The sequence below is a fragment of the Symphalangus syndactylus genome, chromosome 10 (genome assembly GCF_028878055.3).
Source record: "Symphalangus syndactylus isolate Jambi chromosome 10, NHGRI_mSymSyn1-v2.1_pri, whole genome shotgun sequence".
NCBI lineage: Eukaryota > Metazoa > Chordata > Mammalia > Primates > Hylobatidae > Symphalangus > Symphalangus syndactylus.
This window is the reverse complement of record NC_072432.2, coordinates 39,224,196-39,248,941: the sequence shown is the minus strand read 5'-3', so window position 1 is coordinate 39,248,941 and position 24,746 is coordinate 39,224,196. Positions and strand designations below refer to the sequence as shown.

The window sequence follows — 24,746 nt, the reverse complement described above, 5'->3', positions numbered from 1 at the left end:
ATTTTCCTCTCATCAACAGTAGTTAGCAGGTGGAGAGAGGGAAGGAACCCCTTTGGCCCTACTTGCAGTCCAAGACCTAACTTTAGCATTAAGTCTCTTCCTAACAAATTAGTGCCTGCTTCAGGAATTAATAGAAATTGAATATTAGCTGCCTGATTTTTGTCTCTGACTTCTTTATCTTCTAGGATTTTGGCCTTAAACCTCTCTCCTTTCACCCCAGATACTAGTAGCTCTTCTGGAGAACAGCTGAGGCCACTTGGAGAAAAGCATAAGGAAGAACAAGTAGCTCCAGAATCAGTGAGGAATGTTATTAGGTAATGGTTTGGTCCCACCTCCAGATTTATCGAGGGCTCTTGGTGGGACTCAAGGTGGAAAAGAAAGAGCCCCTGACTCCCGTATTCTTCCTCTCCGAAGGTTGGCACAAGAGGAGGAATTTCCTCTGTGGCCTTTAGGTCAGGGCATTCTCTCTTAAAATGGCCTGTTTTTCCACATTTATAATACCTATCTTGTCCCCCTTCTTGTTCTATTCTGGAGCTCCTTTGTTTTAGTTTCTCTTCATCTGCTCTACATTTCCACTCTTTATGACATATGCTGTGGTCTTCCCATGTTTCATTTCAACCTCGACACCTGCCTCTCTGTGAGATGGCACCCCTGGGCGCTGGTCAAAATCTCATCACAGGTATATTTGGTCCTAGTGAAATCTGCCAAAAAATTTTTGCCTTTTGCTTTTGTCTGTCTTCATCCCTTCTCACATATGCTTTCTCTGCTGCTTCTAAAAGTTCTTCAATTGACCGATTTTTCCACCTTTCTATCTTTTCTAGCTTCCTTGCGATATCTGGCCAACTATAGGTAACAAATGTAATTTTAACATACCTTGTCCTAGTGGACTGTCAGGATCTAAATCAGCATACCTTCTCATCTGCTCCCTTAGTCTAAAAAGTGCATAGGTCCCTCATCTTTCTCTTGTTGTTCATCAAAGGCCTTAGTGAGGTTTTGGGGTCTGGGTGCAGGCTCCTTGATACCTTTTATAATTAATTCTTGTAGATCCCTCATATTCTCCTGGTGAACAGCATTATTATTATTCCATTGTGGGTCCTGAGCAGGAAATGTAACATCTGCTGCCGGAATATTTTGACCGGCAGGGTAATCACGTTCCCAGGCCCCCATAGCAGCCCTGCGGATCATGTTCCGCTCTTCCTTTGAAGAGAGGATACCCAGGATTGACATTAATTCAGTCCAAGTATATAGTTTGGAACCTAAAAACTGGTCAATTTGCTTTGCTACTCTCTGGGTCATCTAGCAAAGGGTTAAACTCTTTAGACTTCGGACTTAGAGGTGGTTAAAGGGGTGTTCACGAATCCAGTTGCACCCCTACCCTGTGGCACCTCCTTTAGAGGGAAGAGCTGAGAAGCCAGCTCTTTGGAAGTGCAGGGAAAGGCAAAATTTTGAATATCCCTTCTACATTGTTCTATCTCTCTCTGAAACCCTCTTTTTAAGGAGATATCAGAGGCTTCTGCCTCCGGAGCCTGAGGAGGAGGAGGCGGGACTAGAAACGGAGCAAGATGGTTTAGGGGATCCCACTGGATATTCTCTTTTTACCCTCCTCCATCCCTTGTTTCAGATCCCTTAGGGGATAAAGAGAAACTGGCCCCAGCTGCCAGCACATGGCATAATGTATCTCTTCTGAAGACATAGGACTTTTGCTATTAACATACAGTATTAAAAGCTGGCAGACCCAGTCTTCATTCGAGCCATATTTTGGCCAGAAAACAGCAGGTTTTAAAATTGGCTCATGGGTCCACAGAAAGCAACAATGCTTGATCATTAGTTGCTTTTTCTTATGTTTATTCCTTTCATTTTCTTTCCAGTGTGTAAGCATAAGTCCTAAAGGACTATCAAGAGGGATTCAGTCTTTCTTGCCTCCTTCATCTCTGGCCTTGTTTCCAGTTCCAGGCCTACTAGAAGTATTCCCCATGTGGGGTGAGACTCTTTCCCAGTAGACTTAATCCCCCAGATCCTCCAGCTCAGGGATCTCTTGTCTGCTCAAATGTATTTCCTCCTTTTCCCCGGGGATTAGCCTTCCCCTTTTTAGTCTTAGTTTCTTATTGCCTGTATTCTCAGTTCCCTGGAGATAACTTTCTCCCTCTGTTCCCTGTTCTGAAGATAATCCACATTCGTCTTACAGTCACTTTCTCTCAACCACAATCATTCACTCACATACATCACACATATTCCCTTCAAGGAAGGACCACCAAAGAAGTACTTTGCCACCCTCTAGCAGTTTTTCCTACCTTGGCTCATGCACGAGGTCTCCTGGTCCCGTGGTTTTAAAAGTATCCTTGTCCCCTATGTTGCTGAGAATCCAGATATATTCCTCGCACCAGGTGAGTCCCGGCTATCTTCCTGGGGCTGCCGCAACAGGGCGGCTGGGCGTCTCCCCACAAGAGAGGGCCAAGGACTGGAGGGGAAACAGTGTCCTCGTATGGGCCACGAAATTGATGGGCACGGGAGTTCGATGTCATAAGTAAATCAACACCGAGACAAAGGATCTCTCAGGGAGGCTAGTTTACTTTCTGCATAAAGGGTACACTCACCAGCAGTCCAGCCACGAGAGCACACCAAAGGAGACGGGGACATTTATAACCTTTACATCCTGACACAATCCCCTATGGCTGTGTCCCATTCCCATTGGCTGGGATGGGACCTCACACTCTAAACTTAACTCGATTGGCTAATAATTTAAAACTTTCCTAAATAGGAAGAAGGGAAAGAGGACAAAGAAAAGAGGAAGTTAGTGATGAGAGGTCAGAGGGGTTCCCAAATAAGGAATGGCATGTATCCTGATCTGGGACTCATTTAGCCTTATCTCAACCTACCGGAACAAGTTGGAGCAGCCTGGGAATATACACATACAAACATTTAACCTGGGAATGATAAATCCTTTATGGATTTAAGAAACTTTGTAGAAGAACTTCTTCATGCCTTACAAGGCCCTTCCTGGGGGCAGGAAGTGGGATTTTAAGAGGATTCTATAGCAGTAGGCAACCAAGAGTCAAAACAAGCATATGCAGTAGTCATAATCATGCTAGTATGACAGTACGAATTAGCCAGGCATGTATAGGAGTTCAGATAGGGGAACAGTGGAAGCCCACAAAACTTCCACGTTTGGGCCCTCATCAGAGACACTGGTCTGAGAAACACAATAAAATGTCTGCCTGGGTAGTCACGATCATTCTATTATGAGGTAGATGGGAAGCAGACCAGGGCCAGGAGATAGAAGGGGCCTCCCCTGCCCTCAGGAGTCCCTGACCAGGGAAGGTCCCTCTATGCTCTCGGAGGGTGGGGGTGCTCCAAAGATCCTGGCCAGGAGTGCTTTGTTGGAGTGGGCCTTGTCCTAGGCAGTTGCCAGGTGAGCCCATTCACGCCCCCCTGGCTGTGCTGCTTTCCAGGCCCTCAGTTCCTGCTCAGTAGGACATTGGGCAAATGTCCAGGAGCCATCTGGGTGAGCAAGATCTCCATCAGCAGCAAGAAAGCATTATCTCCGTTCCACACTTTGAAGATAGAAGATGGTCTCACACTTGGCCTGAGCGACCTCCACTCTCAGGCGCTGCCTGTGTGTGCACCTGGCACTCAAAGGCAAGGTGCTCGCTGTGGTGGGACCAGGTGAAACGGTGCAAGTACTTGAGATTCCATAGGTCGTAATGGAAGGGGTTGCACCTGTGGGCACCCATAGGCGTGTTGTGTAGACTGGCCGCCACGCTCTTGGCTATGCACTTGTCATGGAACTCCACCCATCCCTCAGTCCTTGCTGTGGGACTGCTTTCTTCCCTCCCATGGCTGCTGCTGCCTCCTTCTTGCGTCTCACAAACCAGTCCTCAGCCTGAAAGAACGCGTCTGACCTCACCATAGGCACTGAGAAGGTTGCGGACGTGTAGGGGCTGGAAGTGTGGTGGGATATGGCCCAGGTACACAATACCTGGCACTACCCGCTTCTTGCTGCCACAGGCTGCTGCTTTGGATTCCTCCTGCTCCTCCTCCGTATCTAGTGTCTGGTCTGTCCCTTCCAGCGCCTTTGCTCTGTTGCGGCCTTCTCCGATTCCTCTGCCTCCATGTTGACTGACACGAGCAGCACGACCTAATTTCATTACTTCTAATGACTGCATAGATTCATTTGCATGGTTAAATCACAATTTAACCTATTTTATATTGATGTATATCTAAATTCTCTTTTTCACCGTTATAAGTAATGCTATAGTGAGCATTAAGTTGCTTATGTTTTGCTCGTTTGTCAGATTATTTCCTTTGGTTAACTATTTGGAATTGAGCTACTGGGTCAAAGTATTTTTTTGTCTTTGTATATGTGTTTATATATTAAGTATTTGTAAGTATTTATATATGTGTTATATCTTGATACATACAAATCCTTTTAGTTACCAGGTGACTACTCAGCATTCTTGCTAACATGGTATGGTGTGCTTATTTGCTCACACTCATCAACATGAATTGATGTTAGATTTGAGATGGTGGAAAAGAGAGAGGTAATACAGGATCTTAAGGTAATAGGACACATTATGGGTGGTCATATTATGAAAACCATTTAATGTTAATTCTAGCCACTACTTTAGGATGGTTTGGAATAGGAAAGAATTTGAGAGAGGTTCAAGATGGGGAGATATATTGTGAAGCCATTGTAGTTTGGCAAGTCAGTGGGGCCTAAAATAAGGTGGGAGTTAGTTGCACCGGTTAATTTGATAGATACTAAAGTAGTGTAACCGTACAATGGGTTCACCTTGCTCACTGCCTAGATAGAGCTGATTTATCAAGACAAGGGAATTGCAGTAGAGAAAGTTACTTACTCATGGCAGAGCCAGCTGTGTGGGAGATGGGAGTTTTATTACTCAAATCAGTCTCCCCGAGCATTTGAGTAAGGGAGGAGACTACCCCTGTGTTATCTTATGCCGAATTTCTGCCTCCAAAGAAAGAGGTAAAAACTAAAAGGCAGAAATGAAATCCACAAGCCCACAGCCCAGTGCCGCGCCCTGGGCCTGGTAGTTAAAGATCAGCCCCTGACCTAACTGGTTATGTTGTCTATAGATTCCAGACATTGTATGGAAAAGTATTGTGAAAATCCCTGTCCTGTTCTGTTGCGTTCTGATTATGGGTACATGCAGCCCCCAGTCACATACCCGCTGCTTGCTCAATTGATCATGACCCTCTTACACGGACCCCCTTGGAGTTGTGAGCCTTTAAAAGGGACAGGAATTGCTCACTTGGAGAGCTCGGCTCTTGAGACAGGAGTCGTGCCGATGTTCCTGGCCAAATAAACCGCTTCCTTCTTTAACTTGGTGTCTGAGGGGTTTTGTCTGTGGCTCTTCCTGCTACATGGGGATCAGAGTTTTTACGGATAATTTGGTTGGAGGATGGGCAGTGAGTTGGGAGTACTGATTGGTTGGGACCAAGATGAAATCAGAGAGAGTCAAAGCTGTCCTCTTGTGCCGAGTCAGTTCCTGGGTAGGGGCCAGAAGACCACATGAGCCAGTTTACTGATCTGGGTGATGGCAGCTGATCCATCAAGTGCAGAGTCTGCAAAATATTTCAAGCACTGATCTTAGGTTTTACAATAGTGTTGTTATCCCCAGGGGCGATTTGGGGAGGGTCAGAATCTTGTAGCCTCCAGCCGCATGACTCCTGAAACATAATTTCTAATCTTTTGGCTAATTTGTTAGTCCTACAAAGGCAGTCTGGTCTCCAGGAAGAAGGGTTTGGTTTGGGAAAGAGCTGTTATTGTCTTTGTTCTAAGTGGTTCCCAACCTGTTTGGCACCAGGGAAAAGTTTTGTGGAAGACAATTTTTTCATGGACTTGGGGGTGGTGGGGATATGGTTTCAGGATGAAACTGTTCCACCTCAGATCTTCAAGAATTAGTTAGATTCTCATAAGGAGCGTGCAGCCTGGCTCCTTGCATGTGCAGTTCACAATAGAGTTTGTGCGCTCCTGTAAGAATCTAATGCTACTGCTGATCTGACATCTGACAGGAGGTGGAGCTCAGGCTCCACCCGGTAATGTGATAATGCCAGCCCATCTGCTGCTCACCTCCTGCTGTGCGGCCTGTTCCTAACAGGCCACTGACCAGTAGCAGTCCATGGCCTGGGGTTTGGGGACTGCTGTTTTAAACTATAAACTAAGTTTCTCCCAAAGTTAGTTTGGCCTTTGCCCAGGAATGAACAAGTTTGGCCTATGCCTAGGAATGAACAAGGACAGCTTGGAGGTTAGAAGCAAGACAGAGTTGGTTAGATCAGATCTCTTTCACTGTTTGAGTTACAGTTTTGCAGTAGCAGTTTCAGTAGGAAATGACTTGTTCTAGAAGTGAAATGAAAGTACCTTCTCTTAACTCTGACTTTTTTCCTCTTCAGTGATTCACAGTACTGGAAATAAGTAAGAATTACCTACATAGCAAATTCCCAGAGATTCTGATTGAATTTGAAGTGGGGAATAACATGGCTATTTATTTGTAAAGAAAAACATTTCATAGATTTTAATGAGGAACCAGAGCTGAGAACCACACTATCCCATTTTAGCTTGTAAACCAAAAAAATAAAATTTGAACTGCCCACCACCCTGGCCCCCAGCAACCATCTGAATGGACTCTCCCTCCTTGGCCAGGGCACTCTAACCTGAAAGACTGGTTCAGGTCATGACTGGAAGTGGGATTTGCACATGCCTCATTATACCGTTCCAGCATTAGCATCAACACAGACCTGGAGTCTGATAAGAAATATTTACAGTCTATTTTCTCTCAAGCCTGTTATGTTACCTGGAGGCTTCATCTGCATGGTAAAAACCTTGGTCTCCACAACCCCTTGTCTTAACCCAGACATTCCTTTCTACAGATAATAACACTTTCAACCCATTGCCAGTCAGAATATGTTTAAATCTACCTGTCACCTGGAAGGCTCCATCCCCACTTGAAGCTGTCCCACCCTTCCAGATGGAACCAGTTAAGTCTTACATGTATTGATTGATATATTATGTCTCCCTAAAATGTATAAGAGCAAACTGTACCCTGACCACCTTGGGCACATGTCGTCAGTACCTCCTGAGGCTGTCACTGGTACATCCTTAACTTTGGCAAAATAAACTTTCTAAAGTGACTGAGACCTGTCTCAGTTATTTTGGGTTCATAAGCTCCTAAATTTAGTAAATTCCTGTTGGTGCTAAAGAAAAAGCATGTTGTCTTGGATTGAAAACTAAAGTTTTACCTACTCGTTACAATAATGCTTTGGTGGTGTTAAATAAGTGGAGAATAAAGTAGTAAAACAAAGTACTCTTCAGTGAGTATTGAATAAGTACATGTGACATGTTAAGCTTGTGGGTGGAGTGAAGTGTGGACATTTTTTAGAGAAAGTAGCATTTGAAACAGACCTAATGGAATGGGTAAAGCTTCTGAGGACACAGTTATAACGGTGAGTGTTAGGATTAGGTAGGTCAGGTTATACAAAGGGAAGAGATTGGGAAGTGTGGTGTTTGCCTGGGGAACTCTAAATCTAGGTTAGTTAGGTCTTTGGTTCATTTGTTAGAGATGGGGAGGGAAAGATTGCCCAGTAAGGAGTCAGAAATTAACTCTTCAGAGAATGGATATTCTTTCAGGATTTTGAGTATTCCTCTTCTACTGGGGAATAAGAGGAAGAAAAAGAGTGAAGTTGTGGTTTAGAGAAGGAACATTATTTAGGCTTAGAGAGTTCTTAGGAGATGTGGGAATGTTTTGACACCATGAATGATGTTGAAGACCATGACTTGGTTGCCTCTTGGCCCCAGTAAGGAAGAGAAAGATGGGTGTCCTTACAGAGGTGAGATGTGTTTATTATGAATATTTTGGTTACTTTATGCTCATATATCTTGAAATACAAGCCCTTAGCTAATGAATCTGTTTTGTGAGACAAGTCCTTAGTTTATTTAATGAGAATAATTCTATCAGCCCTCTTGTTAAAAAGCTAGAATTTGATGGATGTTTCATGAACCAAGTATAAAGCACTCTGAAATCCTCTGAGGAGAATACAAGGCTATTTGAGTAGCTGCTTTTCAATGAATATGCTGAATTTCAAAATATTAGTTAATGATGGCTGTGTAGACCCAAGGGAAAATTTCCCCTTTGCCCTCTGAAGGTTCACTGAAAAATAAACTTACAAAAACCAGATTAATAGGAGAAATGGTATACAAATTTATTAGTGTGCATGGGGGAGAATCACAGAATGATTGTCTAATAACCCACTGGGGTACAGATGCTTATACCCTAGTTCTTAGGGGAAAAGGAGTTGGGGAAATGTGGATGTTTTTATGGGGACTGTAAATGATTTTTAGGGGAACTCAGTGGGCTTGAAGGACAAGTGGCCTGGGACCGTCTTTTAGGCCTGCAGAACAGACATGGTTTGTGAAAAGTCCTTCCAGGTATGTTGACAGACTTTAGTCTTTCTTCCTGTGGTATGAGTTCAGTTAATGAAAACTCAGGGAAGGGACAAGAGGTCAACCCCCGCCACCCCGCCTTTGTCATATAACCTAACATATTTACACATTCCTTGGGTTCTGAGGAATAGGACATGGACATCTTTGAAGTGCCATTATTCTGCTTACCAGACTAACCCAACCTCCCCAAAAGACTGAGCTCAGTTTTAGCTTCAAAACTGAAAAATCTCTAATGTTGTAGATAGCTTTTTATACATTTGGAATCTGTTTAGGTTGTAGGTTGTAGGTTGTAGAGATAGGGATGACCTGGATTTTCTTTGCTTAACTGTTGCAGGCTGTGGAGGCTACAGGAAGAGTAAAGAGAAAGTAGTGAAGATTCTAGCTGAGGTTGGAGAAACTGATCTTTCAGAGTCCCTTGGGCAAACCTTTACAGAAGGCAGCTTTAGTGTAATATGATTTGGTTAACTACGTAGTCCTAGGGATTTTTTTTCCCGTGTTTTTTTTTCTTAGCTTTCTTCTTGTCCATGTCTTACTAGTTTTATGTCTACAAAGATAACACATTTGTAGGACTCTGTGAATTCTCTTAGCATTTTAAATAATTTATTTGAGTAACTTTGAACTCTTTGAAGGAGAGGCCATCAACTTCAAAACATAAATAAAGTCTATGTCTGGTTGAATTATTCTTTTCCTTTATTACTTGAGTTCTTTACTTGAATTCAATTAATTACTTGAATTCATTTTCCCAGTTTGCCACTTCTTACTAGTGTCTGAAATATGTTACATGAACAGTTTTTCCTAAATGAAAAGTCTTTCTAGTTACTCATTAATTCTGATCATTCAGTCAAGCATTTACTGAAACCCTAGCTCATGCCAGGCACTCTGCTTGGCTGTGGGCAATAGTGGTAAACTTTGATACCATCCCTTCCCTCACACAGCTTATGGCCTCAGGGCTGTGTCACATAGTAACTACTCTACTCACATGGGTGATTTTAGTGTGTGTATGACTGATTGGGAATCTAACTACTATAAATAAAAGAATCTGCAAAAATTTTCCTGCAATTTTTTCCAGTGTATGATTGGTTAATTGTCTAATGATTCTTTTGAAATACTTCATAATAGTTTGTTGACATAAAATTGAAATATAACTATGACTACTATATAACATTTAGCCTAATATTCCTTGCTTATTTGAAGTAAAGTTTAGGTTGCTTTTTGAAGTGAATATTGAACAGGTGTCATTTCTTAAGCTTTTCCCAAATATTTAATTTGCAAAGTTACAGGTCTTGGTTTTTGCAAATAGTTTACAATAACTCTTGCTTATATACAATATTCCTTAAAATGTTTCTCATTAAGGAAGGCCTGACACTAATTTTCCTTTTTTGTTCTTTTAGGAATGTTTTAAAGGAAGTTGGGCTACTCACAAGTTACTACATAAGAAAGCAAGTAAGTACAATCACAAATTTTTATACAATTTGTCTTAGAAGTGGCATTTGTGCCAGAAAACAAGAATTCTTCTAGTTCTGAAAGTGTGTATTTGAATGTTCTGAAAGTATAATCCTGAATACTAGAATTATGACATATTTTAAATCTTTGTGATATGTAAATAAAATGTCTGAATAATATCTTAATCTTGTATTACATATTTAACATGAAAACATGAGATAGTTGTGAGTATGGATAGATCTTGCTTGAGCCATACCTGATGATGCTCTAATCTTTTGACACCCTCTTATGTTGCTGGAAGTGTTTGCATATTGTAGTCAGGGGTTATGTGAGTGATTTGGCTTCATTTAACCAGATCCCTTTTGGTTTCTTTTAGTTTCAATTTGTATTGCTTTTTCTACTCAAAACTGTAGTACTTTGTTTTTTGGTGTTTTAATGTTATTACCTGCAGTCTAATGTTTATTTTTCTTTTTTGAAGTTTTTTGTGTGACACCACAAAGTAAAGCTATTAGCTGCTCCTTAGCTATTACTGTCAGCCGCACTGATGTAGCTGAGATTCACATAGCCTTTTTTGCTCCAGCTAATTTATCCTGTAAATTCATGTCATTAGTGTGGCTAGTCTAAGACAACCTGTCATAGTTGCCTGAAAGTTGACAAGGGCTTTCTGTTCTATATAGCATTGCCATCCTGATGGATCAAAGCTTGATTTAATTTGAAGTGGGAAATAACATGGCTATTTATTTACGTGGTTCTTGGTATAAGGGTTCTGTTTCTACATACCTAATCTTGGTGTCTTATATTCATCTACTTGTGTATTTTTTTTTTAGGAGTTAGCTGATTTAATGAAGTTTGAATGCAGTTTGTTTTTACCAAAACAAATCTAATTGAAGTCAGCCAAACCACCATTTGAAGGAATAGGGAAATACAAATTTTAAAAAGACACATTTTCTGTAGTTGTATAAAGTGACATCTACATTTAATGGACATGCTAGGCTGTTGTGGGAGAAATGTGGTTAGAGATGAGGAAAAATGATGACTCAGTGGAAGTTTATCAACGCATAAAAGACAGGACTTGTTGATTTGTTACCTCTGTCAAAGTTTAGAGATGGATTTAAATAATCTCACTTAACTTTATTCATTCATGCATTACATACATCCTGTATTTCTAATGTGTTGGGTATTTTGCAGAGCTCTTTGAGCCAGTTACTAGCATTTTATACCCAGGAAGTTAAAGCATTGGTAAGTAATAAAGGGTTGAGGTTAAACAGTATGTTAGTAAAAAAGCTTAAAATGGGCCTCTCCCTCAGATTTGCTAACTCATTGATGCGTGCCTATTTCTTCAATACTGGATGTTTAGGGGCAGGGCTATTTCCTTTTGACTTGCACTACAGGGGAATAAACAGCAGGTGTTCCCTATGTAAAAAGAAGGTAATTATTACAACACTGGATTTAGGCTATTTGCATTTTACTTATACCTCTAGTGTTTAGTATGGTGCCATCTTGTAGCTGTTGCTCTGTTGGATCTTTTGGGATAACTTTTTTCAGTGGATGAGCCTGCTGTTCTTAATCCCTTTGGCTGTGGTGGATAGAGGTCATCCTCAGGTGGCCAGCTCTGTATCTTTCATACCCTAATAAGTTGACTACAGTAAATTTTAAGTGACAGTCCTAGAGGGAGGGAATGGTGTGGGGAAGGATGATCTCCAGGGACAAGAAGAGTATTAGGAAAAGCACTGAGGGAACAGAATGTTGCACTAGGAAGAAACCAATGCATCTTTAAAGTTAGCACTTCAGTCCAAGAAGCGATAGTGAGATAACACATAGCAAGCATTTCTTGTCATGGAGATGATATAGTTAAGTTTTTTTTTTTTTAAGTATAGTGTCTACTGATCTCTGATTAATATTCATATGGGATATTGATCTATAATTTGCTTTTAATATATTTGACTGGTTTTGGTATTGGAGCAATTCTGGACTCTTAAAATAAAATGGGATATATTTCCCACTTCTATTTTCTGGAAGAGATTATGTAGAATTGATATTATTTCTTCTTTAAATGTTTGATAGAATTCACCACTGAAACATCTGGATCTGGAGTTTGCTTAATCATAGAAGCTTAATTTTTTTATGCAGGCCTTAGGAAATTTTCAAGCGAGTTAAATAAATGACTCAAAGGTAGATTTTTTTTTTTACTTGTCATAGTAAAGAAGACCATTCAGATGGTAAAGTCCTTAATTAAAAGCACATAATGCTGATTCTTGGGTGCATGTTTTTTATACTGTATCTTCTGTCACAGTGTACCTTAAGCAGCATTTACTTTTAGTATGATCTGTAGAAGTTGTAGCATTTCACATCTCAAGACTGTATTATTGTACACTTTTTAATGTATCGCTGGCATGTTCAATGTGTTTGTTTCTCATTTTCCTGAAGTAAAGTGGAAGAATTTGACAAGTATCTTGAATAGCCAAAATTAAGGTATAAAAGCCACATTTAATAAAAGAACTCTAAGTAATACTTTTTCTTCTACTCCCCTACCCATTCACACTAGTGTGCCTGATTTTTGGATTACAGAGAGAAGGTGTTATGTAATGTCTTAAACTGGCTTCACCAAACTTTGTGACCATGGGTTACTCTAAGTCTCACCTCCAGGATGCTGGAATCATAGGTTTGTGTAAGGATTAAATAAAGAAATCCATGAGAAGTGCTTAGCATGTGTACCATGCCTAGTAAGTACTCAAAAACTAATAATCATCTCTGGAAGACTTGAGTCAGAATTTTGATCAGAAAATCCTGACCCATGCAAAGCTTAGACATGTGTAGTATTTTGTGTCAGCTGACAAGAGGAAGCAGCCTACATACAACTTTTTAAAGAATAAAGCCTGACCGTGATGAATTTTGGGCCAGACCTTACATGTATCACGTACTTATGACACTACCTGCATTTTACCTGGGACTGTTGGAAGACAGCTTACAAATGTTTATTTATACTGCCCTGTTGTACAGTCTTTTAAAAAAGACTAGTTATTATGCAGTTGTGCTACCATCATCAGCTCAATTCAGATTTATTTATGGTCTGTGATGTGGTTAGCACCTAAGGCTCAGATCAAATTGATCCTAAAATGTAAACGAATTTTCTTTTCAAGTGTGAATTTTCCATTAAGGAAATTATACCTAGAGATGAGAGAAGAACTTGCCATATTCAACTTTAGTTGTCTTGGTAGTTTTGGGTTATATTATTTGTTTGCTTTGCATTGTGTTTTTTTTTTTTTTTTTGAGGCAGGGTGTTCCTCTGTTGCCCAGGCTGGAGTGCAGTGGTGCAATCATGGCTCACTGCAGCCTTAACCTCCTGGGCTTGAGCAATCCTTCTGTCTCACCTCAGCCTTCCGAGTAGTTGGGACTGCAGGTGTGCGCCACCATGCCCAGCTAAGTTTCGTATTTTTTGTGGAGACAGGTTTTTCCATGTTGTCCAAGCTGGTCTTAAACTTCTGAGCTCAAGCAGTCCACCCGCCTTGGCCTCCCAAGTGCTGGTATTACAGGCGTGAGCTGCTGTGCCTGTACCTAAATTCTCTTTTGAATATAGACTGTGGAAGAGCAAAATCCAGAGCAACAGGAAGCTTTAAAAGATTTTTACACCCTCACCTTCTCCTGTTCCCCTCCCCAGGAGTATGCTAGTGCAAAAAGCCTGCGTCTTGGTTGCTATTCTCTCCTAGGTTTTGGGAGAAAGTTATTGAGATTCGTGTTTCAGACAAAATCACTTGATGCACTTCTTAGCTGAAGCAGGCTCAGTTGGCCCCCATTTTGAACTGTTTTCTGTCATTTTTGACCCAACTAGCAATGAATGAAGTTTGTTTTTGTCCTGTGATGAGAAAGTTTTCCTATTGATATTAACATTCACAGTGGCTTTCTCGAATTCCAGAGGGGAGAAAGATATTTTAAAATTCAATAGCATGGTATCTTTCTATTCCTTTATATGTAATAGTATAAGTATATTCTCTTCCAAAGTAATATGAATGGATTTTCTATATTTTTGTGTTCTTGTCAATTGTACCTTAAGGGCCTTTCCAGAGTTAGCCACATGCTTTTTAAGAGTACTGGACTGGGGCTGGCATTCTTGTGTCACAGCTTATGTGAACCACACAGTCTCTGTTTCCTCATATGTACAATAAAGAAACAACACTACGTTGTCTTTAAGATCCTCTCTAAGTTTAACATTTTATGATTCCATCTAGTTTTCTTCATTTTGTATTTTAAATAGATTGTTTAAGAGGGGAGTTTTATTATTTTTTTTTTTTTTCAGACACTTCTAAAATCAGTCTGAAGTTTGACTTTTAAAACCTATGGTAGAATGACAATAATCAGGAAAAGGTCTGAGTGCACTGGGAGATGTTTAGGCCAATACTTGGTCTACAAGGGACTTGTATTCCTGCTATTTAAAGTCTTATTTTACTATGTGGATAAGAGTTTTATTTTACTATGTGGATAAGAGGTGCAGCCAGTATGTTGACATCACAGGCACCAAAGAGTATCTTCTGTGTGAGTAGAATTCTTGCGTATGTTTCAGTCAGCACACATAGATTAATAACTGACACGATTGTGTGTATGGATGTGATTCTTAATTTTTCTGCTGAACTTTAAACAGACCGTTCCCTCCTTTGTCTTTGCCTTTTTCCTGCCTCTTTCGTTTACCCCTTTCTGAAAAGAGGCAAATGATGATCATAAAGTTTTCAAAGCAATTTGAAATATTGACTTGAAAGCAGTTGATCAGCTTTGTGAGAAATAATTATTTTTGATTTTAAATTTGCTTTGGGATTACTTAGGATCTGTTCCTTTAGTAAGAGCATAATTCATTTGTAACATCTGATCTCAGTTGGGTAGGTTTTACTAGGGCTTATGTTTCATATTTTAAAATGGGCTTTCTATAAATTGATGTGGCCAGAATACATTTAGAAAAGCTGTCTATGAGCTGTTTCTGTTCGATATTATGTAAAAACTTAGTATATGTTTACATGGAGTTTTTTTCTTCCAAGACCTTTAGATCTTCGAAAAGGAGTTATAAGGGTTTTGAATATAGCAGTAAAGTAGTTGCTTTGGTGATTTAGGGTGGGGTAAAAGTTTGGTGGATTTTTGTGCCTGGGCTTGTTGGCTTGGTTTTAAACAAGAGATATTCAAAGTATGCTGCTGCTCACTAGCTTGACCACTGAAACATTTCTTTCCCTCCTTCTCCTCCTTTCTCTCACATCTATTCCTCCGTCTCTCAGAAGATGAAAAGGCAAAGCGAGAAGTGTCTTCCTGGACTGTGGAAGGTGATATTAATACTGACCCATGGGCAGGTTATCGATATACTGGTAAACTCAGACCACATTATCCACTGGTGAGTAAATAAGGTAATAAAAACAACATTCCAATTTTGAATTTTCCAAAAATGATACTCGTAATTTGTTTTCCAATAGTGAATCATATAATCAGGATTGTGTTTACAAAGGAACTTGCATTTTAGCTCTTGAGCTCTTATGGTGCATCATTTGGGAGCTGGTAGTTTGGCAATCATGAAAGAAGTGGGAAAAATTTTAGATGAAAGAACTAAAACTTTTAAAAAGAAGTGTAGGGTAAGGTAGAACAGATATTTTGTCTCTGGCATAATGGTAGTGTGTACAGTCGTCCCTTGATAACCATGGACGATTGGTTTGAGGACATCCTCACTCCCCATACAGTTACCAAAATCCACTGACGCTCAAGTCCCTTAAAGTCAACCTTCCGTATCACAGATTGTGCATCGACAGATGCGGAACCAGGAGATACGGAGGACTGACTGTATTACACTTTTCTAAAATTATTTTATTATGATATATTTCTCCCTTAATTTAGATATGGCTTTTCTGCCACTCTTTTCCCTCCCTCTATTCTTGGCAGATAGGACTTGGAGTTTTAATGTAAGAATTAATTCAAGTTGAAATCTATTTGTCACCCTTAAATATTTAAATTCTCTTCACTGATGATTTTCTTTGTATAAAAGGAATATATCTTTTAATCTTTAAAATTTGGAAAAATAGGAAAAACATAGCAATCTCCTTAATTCTGCCTCCTAGAGATAATGACTAGAACATGTTGGTGTATATTTATTTTGAGACATGATTTTATTGTTGTTAGCTTGCCAATTTGTTTGGAATAACATGAGTGTCTTGCTATTAGTCTCTGTCTAATCTTAAATCCTTAATGGCCTTGGCCACTTTACCCCTTTCTAAAATACCCTGTGAAAGGGGTGGCATTACCACTAGGAAAAGTAAAGCGTAATCTTAATGAAATATATATCTGTTATAATATTTAAGATGCCATTTAAAACTTCTAAAAATTTTTGAATGGATTTTTTCTCCCCCCGTTTTATTTATTTTTTGTTGGTAAATCAGTTTTAACTAACTTCTTTGGTGTTTTTAGATGCCAACAAGGCCAGTGCCAAGTTATATTCAAAGACCAGATTATGCTGATCATCCCTTAGGTAAGCTCTGCTATGTTGATTCTTCATTTTTCAATTTGTGGGCTTGACTACTGCAAAGGGAAGGAATGCTTTTCTTGTAGAAATTTTTCAGTGCTGGACTTCTAATAAATGTATTTTCAAGCAGCATTAGAACATTGAAAAGAATTAAAGATTCTTGCCCCCCATTAGAAATCTACCTACCTCTGAAAACACTCTGTAGCTGTTAAAGACTATATTTAAAATAATACTGTATTTTATGTTGTTAGAACAACTTCTAGACTTACTAAAAAACAGTTTTAATTTTAATATTCCCTCCTATCTAAATGAAACAATATCTATTTAGGTAAAAGCAGATGGTAGAGGCCTGAGTGAATGCATAACTAAAGACTTTGGACTGTAACATTAACAGAAGTAGTAATGGTGGTGATAGTGATAGTAATGATGAGAATGATATGATGATGATGGTTCTCTAATAATAATTGGTATTTATTTTTGCTTAACTATGTGTCAGGCACTGTGCTAAATTCTTTGCACGTGTTACTCCATTTAACACTTTCAACACTGCTGAGGTAGGTTCTGTTGTCTTCTCCATTTTTATAGATAATGATACTGAGACACCCAGCGAAGATAGGTAATTTGCAACACAGGTCAGTGGAACAATCTCTGACCTTAGGGCCTGTACACATAATTAATTTAGACTTTGTGAAATTACTGATTTTGCATGTCAAAGAAGGTCAACTCTCAGCAATTTTGTGTGGTTTTATCTAGCAAGCTAAGCTATCCTTGCTTTGTTCTCTAAGAAGTGGGGAACTGTATTACATAACATTCTTAGGAATATCATTTTTAAATTTTAGTTAAACCCTACTATTTCAGAAAAATTTAAGGAAAAGATAGTCTAAATGATAGCATACTGTTGAGGATGTATAATTTCATTATTTTTCTATTTAATCTTAAATGTAGTATTAGCTTGTATTTTAGAAAAACAAGCATAGACAAGGTAAATTCTAACAAATGTTATGCAGTGAAAGTAAGTTCTAGTCCTTAGAAGTAACTGCTATTCCCCTTTATGTACAGAACTTTTCAGAACTATTATATAGATATAAACACATTAGGACCCCGTCTCTGCCATTGATACACAAATGGAAAAAACTATATATACCTTTTCACCTTGCTGTATTCGCTTAATATGTCTTACAAATGTGTCATATAAAGCCACCTCTTTTTTAGTGAATGAAGTATTCGGTTATGTGGATGTATCATATTGATTAAGCCAGGCTCTTACTACTGAGTGTTTAGATCATTTCGAGGTTTTTGCTTATGGCAATTTGACTGCAAATTTGTTACAATTTGACTGCAATAACTACTCTTATATTTATATCTTTGTCCATGTGTCAAAGTATTTCTGTAGGCTGATAGTCTAAAATAGCTGGATCAAAGGATATATACATTTTTGATTTTGAGAGATTACAGATTTCAGAGATTTTTCCAGTTGTTACTTTCCTTAAAAATACATGGATGTCTCTTTTCTGCTATATTTTTCACAGCATAGTGTGTTACAAAGCTTTATGATCTTTGCTAATCTGAAAGACGAGAAATGTTATTTTGCTTTTATTTCAATCTGCATTTTAAAATTATGAGTAAGGTTGAGCATATATATTAAAGTCATTTATATTTTCTTCCCTTTTGAAATGTTTATTCATATCCTTAGCCTTTTTTTCCCTGTTAGAGTACTAGTTTTTTCCATATTGATTTATAAATGTTCTTAGTATATTAACGAAAATAACCTTTTGATGTATGTTTTTAAAACTGCTTTTTACCAATTGACCGTTTATGTTTTGTCATTACATTTATTACAGACTTTGAGTATCCTAACATAGTAGAATTTATCAGTGTTTTATTTTACAGCGTGTATGGCTCTATGACCTAGAAAGACCTTTTTGGTGCAGAAGTTATAAAAAATATATTCCTATGTTTTCTTCCAGCATTTTTATGGTTTCAGTCTTTTTTATGTATGATAAAAATCATTTATGTATCTGAAACTTACTTGGCATAAGGAGTTTAAATAGGGATGCAACTTAATTTTTTTTCTCGGAAGAATACCTGGTTATTATATCACCAGTTATTTTAAAAAATCAGCCTTTCCTTATTGATTTGAAGTGCAATGTGTGTTGTTGTATTACGTTCTCACATGTCTTTGGGTCTATTTTTGGATTCTATTCTGTTTCATTAACCCATTTGTCTAATCACGTACCACTGCCAAACTTTTAATTATCATAGCTATATAATGTTTAATATTTGGTAGGCCTTGTTGTCCCTTTCCTCTTTTTCAGAATTTTCCTGGCCATTGCATGTTTGTTTTTCCATGTGAAATTTAGAATCGGCTTGTCTGGTTCTCAAAATTATCCTGTTGACATTTTTTTATTGGGATAGTATTAAATTTATAGATTAATTTTGGAAGAATTGACATCTTTACAATATTGAGTCTTCCTGTCCAGGAACAGGGTATGTTTTTAAAATTTTGTTTGACTCCTTTTATGTTTTTCAGTGGTGCTTTCAGATTTTCTTCATGTAGGGATTTTATTGTTAAATTTATTCCTAGGTACTTTATCTTTTTAGTTGTTTTTGTACATAATGGCTTCGGTATTTTTTAGCTGATTATTTGTATGTGGGAAAGTTATTGATTTTGATACATTTATCTTCCAATATGCCAACTTGCTGAATTCTTATTTCTGGTCATTTACCAGGTGATTCTTCTGGAGATATATAATCATATCTGAAATTGATAAGAATTTTGTCCTTTCCTTTCTAGTTTTATATGTCTTATTTCTTTCTCTTGTTTAATTGCATCTGCTAGTATTGCCAGGACAATGTTAAATAGTAGTGCCGATAGTGGGCATTCTGTGATGTTGATTCTCAGTTTGAGATTTATATTTATCATGTCAAGGTGGTAGCTGGCCATGTTCTCAGAATTAACTTTCCTTCTAGATGATTATTTACTTTTACTTTATTTATGAATGATGAATTGGATTAATAGATTTGTCAGTATTGAACTATCCTTGCCTTCTGGTATGACTCTCACTTGCATCCTGATGTATTATGTTTTTTTGGATTCTGTTTGTTAATATTTTTATTTGGAATTTTTCCATTAGTACTTGTAAATAAGATTAGTTGACATTATTTTTGTTAGATTTTGAGTTAATTGCTATGCTGGCTTTATTACTTTTCATGTATGTAAAACTTTAAGCTAACAAATTTTATTAGTGAAGATTTTTAGGGCAATACTTTTAAAACTTTTTTGACTATGACTCATAGTTAGAAATGGCTTTTATAACATGATCTTTGTATGTGTATATAAATAACAAAGATTTCATGGCAGCACTTATTCCTACTCCATATAATATGAGTATAATACTTTGTTATGCTGTTTTAATATTTTCTGTCCCATTTATTTACTTTTAAAAAATGTTAAGTGTAGCCCAATAAAAGGTCACAAACTGGAGTTAGAAAAACATTTAACTTTGGTTCTTGTTTCAGAAAATAGTGTAATTAATTCATCAGTTGGTGATGTATAGTTGCCTCATGAGATGATTATGAAAGTAATTTGTAAATTCTATGGTACTTTTCAAATGTGTATCATTTACTGAATTTGATTATCACACTGCCTGGCATATAATAAGTACTCCATAAGTATTGGCTGATTTCTAATAGGTCTGAAAATTTATCCTTTAGAATTTTTTCTTCAATTGGTTTAGCAAGTTTCCCTTTGATGTTGAAAATGTTTTTTTAAAAGATCAAACCTAGACCACCCCAAATTATGAATTACTGTTGTGTGAAACAGTGAGACTACTGTTTTTATGCCACAGTTATATAATTATGCAAATAAATACTATATCTTTGCATTCATTTTGGTTTTACTTACTGAATTTTCATTCCAGGAATGTCTGAATCTGAACAGGCTCTTAAAGGTACTTCTCAGATTAAATTACTCTCATCTGAAGATGTAGAAGGGATGCGACTTGTATGTAGGGTAAGAGTTATTTTTTCGCCATACGGTAGGAAATGTTTAAGCAGTACTTAGACATGAAGTCAGTGGTTTGCTGATTTATAAAGATAGCAAATGTTATATTGTTAGACTGACTATCCATGCTTTTTTTTTTTTTTTTTTTTTAACTTTTGTTTGAGACGGAGTTTCACTCTGTCACCCAGGCTGGAGTGCAGTGATGTGATCTCTGATCACTGCAACCTCCACCTTCCAGTTTGAAGCAATTCTCCTGCCGCAGCCTCCCAAGTAGCTGGGATTACAGGTGCCTGCCACCACACCTGGCTAATTTTTGTATTTTTAGTAGAGACAGGGTTTCACCATGTTGCCCAGGCTGGTCTCAAACTCCTGACCTCGTGATCTGCCCACCTCGGCCTCCCAAAATGTTGGGATTACAGGCTTGAGCCACCACGCCTGGCCTTTTTTTGTATTTTTAGTAGATATGGGGTTTCACCATGTTGGCCAGGCTGGTCTCTAAGTCCTGACGTAAGGTGATCTGCCCGCCTCGGCCTCCCACAGTGCTGGGATTACAGGCGTGAGCCACTGTGCCCGGTTTAGCCATGCTTTTCATTAAACTATTGTTAGTGTATAATTTTAGTCAACAGTTTTCTTCTTAAAAGCCTATTTGAGAATTAATCTGGTGGATAGTCTATGTTTAGATGACAATCCTTTTATTTTCTGTATTCTTTTTGAAAAGAAATTTTTAATGATATTTAAAAACATTTTGTCATTTTATTTTCACAAGTCATCATAACATAGGACAGAGTTTAAGGCTCAGAGGGTTATGCTGTAGGCCTTTTTGTGAAATACCTATGATGAGTGGCAGTAGTGGTTGGTACTTAGCAGGTGAAATCACATATTTATTCTGAAGAAAAATATAATACATTGATATTATTCATTTAGGTAAGATTCTTAAGGTTTCTATTCAGTGCTTTAAAAGTGATTTGATTCTAATTTTGTTTGATATCCTGGAGAACTTTCTATTCCTATGACTTGCTGTGATTCTTTGAGGAATTCATTCATCTTTTTTTTTTTTTTTGGGGGACAGGGTCTTGCTGTCACTCAGGCTAGATAGAGTATAGTGGCACAATCATAGATCATATAGATCATAGCTCATAGCTTACTGTAACTCCAAACTCCTGGGCTCAAGCTATCCTTCCACCTCAGCCTCCTGAGTAGGTGGGATCACAGGCGTGTGCCACTACACCTGACTACTTTTTTTTTAAGAGACAGGATCTCACTATGTTGCCCAGGTTCATCTGTTCTTTTTTCTTTTCCTCTACTTTTCCCCATTATAGAAATGAGAGAAGACTACCTCTATCAGTTGATGATAGTTTAGATTTCTTAGGATGTATATTTTCACATAGAAATCAGCCAAGCTTACTGCTGCTTGCTTGTTAGCCCAATTTTTATATAAAATTAATGTCTGTTTTTATGTATTTACATATTATATATTTATATATTTTCTGTAAAATTATAATATTCAAGGGGAGATTCATTTTTACCGATCTTCCACAGTCAAACAGTAGAAAGGGTATAGATTTCTATTTCTGTGTCTTTTTTAATGTATTGAGTGTTCCTTTTTTACAGCTTGCTAGAGAAGTTTTGGATATTGCTGCCAGCATGATTAAACCAGGTGTAACTACTGAAGAAATAGATCACGCTGTACACTTAGTAAGAACTTCACTTTTTTACTTTGAGAAATTTTGTTACATTACTAGATGCTTTGAACTTAAACATTAAGTAGACTTAAGTTCTGAGTGTCTAAGGTAACTTGGGTAAGCTCATTTGAAAGCAAATTTTGCTTTGTTTCAAATATGGAAAACATTCAACAGTCATTATTCTCATCTTTAAGAATCTATAATATTAAGGTGTGAGGTAAGCTTGAAATACCTTGTTTCTGAAACAAGATATTCGTAATAAGCATTTCAGTTGAGCTTTTATAAAATGATTGATTTTATCTGCTTTAAATAAATCCTGCTACTACAGACATCAAATATTCTGAAATAAAAAAAAAGAATATGACTTCTGATGGTAGATTTAGTTAAATGTTTCCTCAAGGCAATGAACAGTCCAGATAAATATTTGTAGTAAGTATAGGGATTAAAAATAAATAAATAAATAAAGATTGCCTGTCCATCAAAGAGAGACCTTAAGACTTTATTAGATGAGTGTACACATTATATGAATTAAAAAAAATGAGTGATAAGTAGTTAATATAACATATGGAAAGCAGATCACACGTGTTCTAGTAAACAAATACAAATTATAAAGACCTAGTAAATTAGTCTTTTAAAGATGTTTATATGCATTGCTTGTGTGGAAATGATGAAACTGGTCCTTTCTTCTGCTTGGTGATGGTATTGTAAATTGGAAGAACCCTTTTGGAAGGATTTGACAATCTATCTTGAGCTATGAAAATGTTTATAAATTTTTTATTCAGAATCTTATTAATTCTCACTTTTGGGTATTGTTTCATATGTTAGTATAAGATGTATCATATACAATAATAGCATTTTGAGTATGCTCTGTGGGCCAGGTGCTCAAGTGCTTCTTTTACATTAACTCATTAATCTTACCAACAACCTCTTGAGGGTAGGTACTATTATAATCTCCATTTTATAGGTAAGGAAACTGAGGAAGAGAAAGGTTAATTAAATTGGCAAAAGTTACACAACTCGTAAGTGATGGAATTGGCATTTTCAATCTAGAAAGTCTAATTCTATATGCTCTAAACTATTATTTGTGATGCTATGAGAAGTAGAGAAGTATATTCCTAAATGAGGGAAAAGCCATAAATGTAGTTATTGGTTGTAAGATTTTTTTTTTTTTTGTAATTGAGGAAACTTCATATTAATTTAGATTTTCAGTAAGAACGGAATTGCTAGTAAAATCATGGTATATTCTACATATTCTGCAAATGGTATATTGTGCAACCATTAAAAAATATTAGCCTGAAGACTAGAGCAGGTTGGAAACAGAAATTATGTATGCTGTGATTACCACTGTGTAAAAGCATCCGGTAAAGTAAAACTTGTTATGGAGAGCAGACCATGTTTTTCTGTAAGAGTTCTTTTGTTGTTCCACTGAATGTGGTTATTGAAATATCTGGAAGTACTTTACCATTTCTTAATTATACTAGTAGTAGTCATTTTTGGGGCATAGTGATATAGGCTTGTTTCAACATAAGAATTATAATTATATCAAAAATGCTTGTTAATATTTACTTCAAATATTTTATTTTTACTTTAACATTTTTCATAAGGACTAGTTAATTCTAAAGTAAAATCTTCATATGTGGTAATATTTATATATATATTTGTTATAGGGGTTGAGTATCCCTTATCTGAAATGCTTTGGACCAGAAGTGTTTTGGATTTTGAATTTTTTTGGATTTTGGAATATTTGTATTATACATAACTAGTTAAGCATCTGTAATTTCAAATTTGAAATTCTAAATGCTCCAGTGGGCATTTCTTTGAGTGTCCTGTCAGTGTTCAAAAAGTTTCAGATTTTGGAGGATTTCAGATTTTTGGATTAGGAATACTTAACCTGTATGTCATTTTACTTTTCCTTTGTGCAGTTACCAGTAAACTGGTTTGTGTATGTGTACCTGACTGGCACAAACCCTGTTGTATATTGTTTAAGATAATATCCACTACTATTACTAAAATAAAATACTGAGTTCTTTATAGTGGCATGTGTCACTATAAAATGTGAACTTTATAGTGGCATGTGTCACTAAAAAATGTGAACTTTTTTCACATTTTTCAAATATTAAAATCTGTAATTTCATACAGATTTTTTCTTCTGTATATTCCAAGTTATTTTTTCTGTATTATAGGCATGTATTGCAAGAAATTGCTACCCTTCTCCCCTGAATTATTATAATTTCCCGAAGTCTTGTTGTACCTCAGTGAATGAAGTCATTTGCCATGGAATACCAGATAGACGGCCCTTGCAAGAAGGTGACATTGTTAATGGTAAGAAAAATATGTTACTTTCATCACCATGGGCAAAGAAACAACAAAGCTTGGGGAATCTGACAGTGACTTGTGTTTTCTTGACTTGCTTCCTGTACTTAAACTTTTTCCTTTTTAAAATTCAGTATCACTAACTCTTAAATCTACGGAAAGCTCTCTTATGGTTTTGTGCATGTTGCTTTTAAGATACTTCCAGTGTGATGTGTTTGGTGCAGTGTGTATTTCTTTAATGCTTTTCTCATATGTGATTGGTAAATAGGTCAAAAATGTCAGTGAAATGTGGAGTCTAGTTTTTTTCCTCCAGAAGTTCACTAATGGTTTTGAAGAGACCAGGGCAGGCTTTGTTATAGATAC

At 37.3% G+C, this 24,746-nt stretch overlaps 1 protein-coding gene and 1 pseudogene across 3 annotated transcripts in view; one reads left to right on the top strand and one right to left on the bottom strand.

Annotated features, from left to right (window-relative positions):
• Window positions 1-24,746, top strand: part of METAP1 (methionyl aminopeptidase 1) — a 71,967-nt gene that overhangs the window by 23,610 nt on the left and 23,611 nt on the right. For all 3 annotated transcript variants that reach the window (XM_055296929.2, XM_063610218.1, XM_055296931.2), the window contains exons 2-7: window positions 9,850-9,901; window positions 15,157-15,269; window positions 16,331-16,391; window positions 20,306-20,397; window positions 22,000-22,083; window positions 24,254-24,392. In XM_055296929.2, the coding sequence (XP_055152904.1) occupies window positions 9,850-9,901; window positions 15,157-15,269; window positions 16,331-16,391; window positions 20,306-20,397; window positions 22,000-22,083; window positions 24,254-24,392 (541 nt within the window). The remainder of the gene's footprint in view (window positions 1-9,849; window positions 9,902-15,156; window positions 15,270-16,330; window positions 16,392-20,305; window positions 20,398-21,999; window positions 22,084-24,253; window positions 24,393-24,746) is intronic.
• LOC129492090 (activator of basal transcription 1-like) lies at window positions 3,296-4,111 on the bottom strand (annotated as a pseudogene).